General features: G+C 61.1%; 1 protein-coding gene across 1 annotated transcript; it reads right to left on the bottom strand.

Annotated features, from left to right (window-relative positions):
• Positions 1–299: 299 nt before the first annotated feature.
• BSX (brain specific homeobox) lies at positions 300–3,459 on the bottom strand. The gene is made up of 3 exons (XM_070399303.1): positions 3,198–3,459; positions 1,389–1,585; positions 300–539 (listed from the first exon to the last, which is right to left on the bottom strand). The coding sequence occupies exons 1-3, from the start codon at positions 3,457–3,459 to the stop codon at positions 300–302; spliced, it is 699 nt and encodes a 232-aa protein (XP_070255404.1).
• Positions 3,460–6,431: the final 2,972 nt, after the last annotated feature.

A 6,431-nucleotide genomic window follows, 5' to 3' on the forward strand; every position in this document is an offset into this window, starting at 1 on the left:
ACCCCCCCCCCCCCCCCCCCCCCCAGTGAAAGCCGGGAGCCCGGGCCCCTGTGCGCGCGCGGCCGGAGCGGGAAGAGCCACCTCGGCGGACGCACCTGCGGGGACCAGGCGCCTGGGGCGCGGGGGCGCGGGGGCGCAGGGGCGCGGGAGGGCGGGAGGTCGCACCGCCGCCGGGCGGTGCAGGGCGACAGGGCGTTTTGTTTCCTTCCGGGAGCCGGTCTCTGGAGCCGCCGGGCCTTCGGGTCGGGGAGGGAGCGCGCCCGGCCCACGGCCCCTTCCCGCCTCCCGCCTCCCGCCGCTCAGAGCCCCCGCGGCGCCGAGCCCGGCTCCCCCTCGTCCCCGATGTCCACCTCGTCCTCCGGCTCCGCGAGCGCGAAGGGGCCGGCGGGCAGCCCAGGCCGGGCCTCGGCGGGCGCGGCTTCGGGGCCGCGGGGGCTTCCCGCGGGGCTCTCGGGCGCACCCGGCGCTTTGGGCTCGTCCTGACTTTTCCTCAGCTGCTTTTTATGCTTCATCCTCCGGTTCTGGAACCACGTTTTCACCTGATTTCAGGGAGAAAAATAGAAAACCCGTCATTCCTCCAGACCCACGGCGACCGGCCTGAGGTCTGAGCGTTGCTGGGGGTGAGGAAGATGGACCGATGGACCGCGACCCGCGGACGACCACTCAGGGGCTGGGACCGCGCTCCCGGCGAAGCCACCCCGACTGCGCACAGGCCAGTCTGGCTCCGGAGGGAACCCCCGAAACAGCACGAGGGTCCGCGGTCTGGGGAACACTAGGCCTGTTTGCTCAGAATCGCCGTCAGCGAGCGTGACGCCTCCTGTACTGCCCGCGCGCCCGACATGGCGCCTGAACCCCTGGCCAGCGGTTCCTGGACGGCAGCGGGGACCCAACTGCGGTTGTCAGCAGAGGCGGCTCCCGCCCGGCAGGCCAGCGGCGGCAGCACGTGGGTGCGGGTGGCAGTGAGCGCGGGATGCGCGGGGAGGGCGCGGGGGTGCGGAGGGGGTGAGGCTGCAGCGCCTCCGAAGGACCGGGCCTGGGGTCAGCCTCCAGGGCACCGGGGCGGGTGAGAGCCTGGCCGCTGAGGCTGAACTAAGAAGACAACCGTCCTGCGCGGCTGTTCTCGGGACAGGGACCCCCGTCTGACCGGGACCGGCCCTGGGGGAGGAGAAGCGGGAGCGCGGAGCTGCGGCTCGCGAGCAGGGGCGGCGGTCGGATCGCGGAGGAGGTTCCTCCGGGTCCGCGGCCCCTGCGCGAGGCTGACGCGGGGCTGGGAGCGGCTGTGCGGGCGGAGGGGCCTCGGAGCAGCCTGGGATGGAGGGGCGCGGTCCTGCCCTCGGGCACCCTGCGGGGCGGAGCGGGGTAAGGGGGAGCCTCCCGCGCCGGCCCACCTGCGTCTCGGACAGGCTGAGCGCCGTGGCCAGCTCCACCCGCTCGGGCGTGGACAGGTAGCGCTGGATCTCGAACCTCTTCTCCAGGCCCGACAGCTGCGAGTCCGAGAACACGGTGCGGGCTTTGCGGCGGCGGCAGTGCTTCCCGGGCAGCTCGGCGGGCGGCGGGTGCGGGAACAGCGCGGGGACCGGCATGCCTGCGGGGAGAAGCCGCCCGGGGGTGTCAGGCGCGAGCAGCCGCTCCACACCCTCCTCCGCCCGCGCCTCCCCAGCCTCCTGCGGCCGCGGGTCCCGGAGCCTCGGCCCCGCCCGGGAACCGCAGGGCATGGGGGGTTGGGGTCGGGATGCCGCTCGGAGGTCTTTAGCGGGAAGCCGCCTAGAAACCCAACAGCGAGCAGCGGGGAGACGGGAGGAGCTGGTAAAAGAGCCGGGGGCTTCCTAGCGCGCCGCGTCCACCTTCTGTCTCGACACCCAAGTTTTCTTGCAAACACCGGACGATCCGGGAGCCGGTCCCCCTCCTGCACCCCGTCCTTCCAGGCCCCGCGGCGCGGCCGCGGTCTCGTCTCCAAACGCACTGAAACGCTCTCCCCGAGCCCGCGGGTTCCCGCCGGCGGCCCAGGACCCGGAGCCCGTCCGAGGGGCAATCCCGCCTCGAGCGGCCCCTTGTCAGCCTCAGGGAGCCCGGGGACCCCTCTTTCTATGTGCTCATCGTGCTCCTCATTCTCTCCTCGACCCGGCAGAAGGACTGCACGCTTTCCCCACCGTCGCGGGCTCCCTGGGTCGGAGCGGCGAACGGCCACCGTCGCCCACAGGCCGATGGATCCGGGAAACAACCGCCGACACGGAACCCTCAGCCGGGCGCCCGGGCTTCGGCCGCCGCTATTTGGGGGGAAAGGGCGTGCCGGCGGGTGCTGACGCCAAGCCGAGAGTGGGACTTGGATGCGGACTGACTCCCTCCCGACCCCGTGCCCTCGCCGGGCTTCCCGCTCCACAAACACCTTTAGCTTTTGTTGTGGCTTCACCAGCCGCCTCGTGTCTCCGCAGCCCCGCCGGGCCTCGGGGAGTGACTGTGTCCTATTCCGGCCGGAATAAAAGTGCCGGGAGAGGTGGCGGGGCTTCCGGAGAGAGGCGGCAACCTGGTGTCCCCGCCGCCCCGCACCAGATGTGGCCGGTGCCTGCTCGCTCTGGCCCGGTCTGCAGTCACAGTGCTTTGGGCCGGGCTGCCAGAGGCCAGCAACGGGCTTAAGACTGTGCGTTAAAGGCGAGACGTTGGGAGTAAAGAGAGTTAAAGAGCAGCCGCGTCCCTCCCTCTTTTCGTCTTACCCTTTCTCCCTTATTCTGGCGCCCAAACCTGGGTCCTCAGAATATCCCAGTCCTCGTCCACTCCTAGGCCTCCGCCGCCTGGGTGGTGAGTGCGCAGCCCCTGGGAGGGTCCTGTGGATTTCTGATTACAAAGTTGAGGTCTGTCCAAGGGGGTGAAGGGGCCGGAGGTCTCCCTCCGAGCAGGCAGACAGCGAGTGGGGACTGAGAGCTGGACCAAGTGGCCAGAAAGACCCAGAGGGAGGGGACTGGGCACTGCCCGCCACCAAGAACAGCACCCCCTTCCAGCCCCTCTCGCTGGCATGTCCCCCATGGCGAAGGGCACAGAGCAACAGGAGTCGCCCGTGGGTGGGCATGCCGCCAGCGAGCTCTGCTGCTCACAGCCACAGCCCTCACCTTCTACCTCTCACTCAGAGAAGGAGGCGACAGGCCAGGCTGCACCCGCCGTGGCCTTCTCCAGGATCCCACAGTTGGAGACCCGTTACTTACCCGAAGTGGTGAGGAAGTAGGGGTGGTGGTGGTCTCCCTTATGCAGAGGGTGATGGGGGTGAGGAGCCAGGAGGGTTGGCGTGGGCATGAGGGGGTAGCCATAGTCTAGCAGAGGCACCCGGGAGGCCAAGGAGCTGGCGAAATGGTCGGGGGGCACCTCCCTGAGTGGCTTGGGCTTGTGCAGCAGGATGTCCTCAATGAAGAAAGACGTGGGCCTCTGAGAAGATGCGGGGTGTAGGGGGGAGGTGAAGTTGAGGTTCATCTTGGTCCGAGCCCCCCAACACAGAAAGAAGGCCCAGGAGGAAGTGTAGGGAGCAGGCAGCGGCTCCGCACGCCTGGCCAGGAGCCGACAGCCACCCCTCGAGGCTGGGATCTCCAGGCTCTCCCCCGGCCCTGGGCTACCCCTGGCGCTGGAGGCGAGAAGACTAGCTCCTGGGTAGGTTGGGTCTGAGTGTAGGAGAATTGGCAGCTTGGAGAGGGGGCCAGGAGAGCCAATGGCGAGGCTGCCAGCAGCGGAGGGGAGGGTGCGGGCTCGGGGCGTGGCGGGGAGCTGTCCGCGGTGCTGAATCCGGCCTTCCAGACCCGGGAGAGCGGAGGAGACCAGGTTCTTGCTCCTACCAAGATTCTCCACCTTAATTTCTGCCCCTCCAACTGCAGGAGCTGTTTGCTCCCAGCTGTTTTTAAAGAACGCTAAAAAGACAAAGTCTCTGTCCCCCAACAACTCCTCTTTAGAGAACAGAAAGCACTTAAAAGGCCCAAAGCAATAGGGATAAGGCATTTATTTTGGCATTTGGGTCTGAGTTTTAAAATTTTAGAAAAATGGCCCTGCAGGGTGTGACTCAGTCGATGAGCATCGACCAATGAACCAGGCGCTCATGGTTCAATTCCTGATCAGGGCACATGCCCAGGTTGCGGCCCGATCCCCAGTAGGGGGCGTGCAGGAGGCAGCCGATTCTCTCTCATCATTGATGTCTCTCTCTCTCTCTCTCCCCCTCTCCCTTCCTCTCTGAAATCAATAAAAATGTATTTTTAAAAATAAATAAATATTTAGAAAAATGAAAGCAAAGGAGAAGTGAGAAGAGAGTCCACGTCTGATAGACCCACCCTAAATTGATGGCTGAAGGATGACTAGATTGTTGAGGTAGATAAATAAAATGATGGATCGTAATATTCTCGACCTCAGTTATAGAGGGTGGTGTGAGGGAAGTTATATCTGCATCAGTCAAGTAATATGGTCTGTGTAAATCTGTCCAGAGCTACTCTTAACGCCAGTCTCCACCTCCTATCAAATTTCATTATCTCCTCCTCACTCCACTTGCAGGGCTTGCTATTTCTGCTAGACTTACCCCTTTCAACCTCCCTGCCCCCCCCCTCTACTTCCCCCACACACACATACTTGTATACTTGTGCTAAGGTTTTTTGTCTCCCATTCCCTTTCCAGCCTTTCTTTTCATTTCCTTCCCTCCCAATATTTGTTTTCCTGTTTGTCTTTTTCTAATCTGTCACATTTATTTCCCTTGAGTCAATTTGCTAAAATGAAGTTGATCATCTACAGCACAGCCGGGCTGACTTTGGCTCGCATCTCCAAAAATTGCTCTAATTATTGGTGTTAAACTCAAGGAAATTAAAAGAAGCCACTTCTCTTCCATCTCCCCATTTTTAAGCTCTAATTTGTTGAAATCTAGTTGTCATCACAATTCCAATCACTACTGCTAATAGCAAAAGTGTTTTAATAGACACTGAGTCCTCACAACCCATGCTATTAGGTAATTAGAGGAGGTGTTAGAAAGCCAAGTGCTAATCCTTGGGCGCCCGGGTAGAATTTTCATCTGATCTAGCAGGTAAAACAAATTAATTACCAGAATCAATTAGGCCCCAAACTACAGTGCTGCAGGAAATGGGAGCGCCTTGCTCCATATGGATGACCTGGTAAAAATGGTAAACAGAGGAGAAGAGTGAGAGGAAGGAGAAAGAAGGGGGAAATAACTTTAAAATAAGATCTTAGTAAGTAGGCATCTAAATAAAGTCAGAATGCTTTGTCCTGAAGTCTGAAATGTGATTTTTGTTTTAAGTTCATCCTGGTAAGAGCTGAAGATGGAGAGCAGGCCACCGAGAGGTGGCCAAGGAGAGGGAAAATGCAGGCTCCAGAAGTTGTGCCTCAGTCTTTAGCCCTGGTCTCGTCCAGTCATCCCCCGCAGCGCTAGAGAGAAACTGAGGAGGCTCAGACTCCATATTAGTAAAGAGGCCCTGGGGGTGCAGTCCACGCTGTAGGAAATCCACCGCCTCTCAGTGGAGCCTCCGGCCAGTGGAAACCAAGCCATCCTGTCTCCTAAGACCCTAAGGCTGAGGGGCGATTGAGCACGTGCCTGCCCGCCCTCTTCTCTCTGCCAACGCGGAGGACGAGCACTGACTTGCATTCAGCCTTGGAGATGGGAATTCAGCCTCCATAGGGGTGGGGACTAACTCCTGCTCGGATGGTGCAATGGAAAGGTGGTTGAATGTCTCTTTGGGAGCAGGGCCAGTAAACGCGTTTGGGGAGGACAGTTACCTTTGACCCAAGGCACTGCAAACGTTTTCTCAGAACAGAATTCAGCCTTAAGCATTTCAGAGAGTTCACAGTATGGGAGGAGGGAAGAGAAGGCCGGCAGGCGGGGGAGGGGGGTCGGGTGGGAGTGGGGGAGGAGGGGGGGCAGACCACCTCTGGGTCCTTTCCCTTCCCCTCATTTCATCGACTCTGGACTCAGCTCCCTGGTCTCCCCCAAGCTAAGGCATTTCCGGGCCGGAGGAGGCCCACACCTCACACTCCCTCTCTGGGTCCTGCTTTTTCTAGGACTCGGTTCCGCAGCCCAGCACCGCCCACTCAGTAGGAACCTGAGAAGGGAGAGATGGAGGCGAAAACTAGATGGCTATGGGAAGGGGCAGGACCCCAGGACTGCAGGGGAGTTTTACTTCCCCTTTCCCATTCCCTCTCCCTTTCAGCGATGCTGGGAAACAAAGCTCAGTGGCTGAGTGTGGTGGTTGCCGGAGGGAAGGGGGGTCACGGGAGAAGGGGGTCCCAATATATGGTGACAGGAGATTTGACTTTGGGTGGTGGGCACACGGTGCAATATGCAGTTTTGTAACAGAAACCCACACCTGAAGCCTCTGTGTTCATGTTGACCAATGTCACCCCAATAAATTTAATTTTTAAAAAAGCTCCATGGGCCCAGCCGGGGTGGCTCACTAGTTGAGCGT

This window comes from Myotis yumanensis, unplaced genomic scaffold (genome assembly GCF_028538775.1).
Source record: "Myotis yumanensis isolate MYYU_CA2020_CCGP unplaced genomic scaffold, mMyoYum1.0.hap1 SCAF_19, whole genome shotgun sequence".
Classification (NCBI taxonomy): Eukaryota; Metazoa; Chordata; class Mammalia; order Chiroptera; family Vespertilionidae; genus Myotis; species Myotis yumanensis.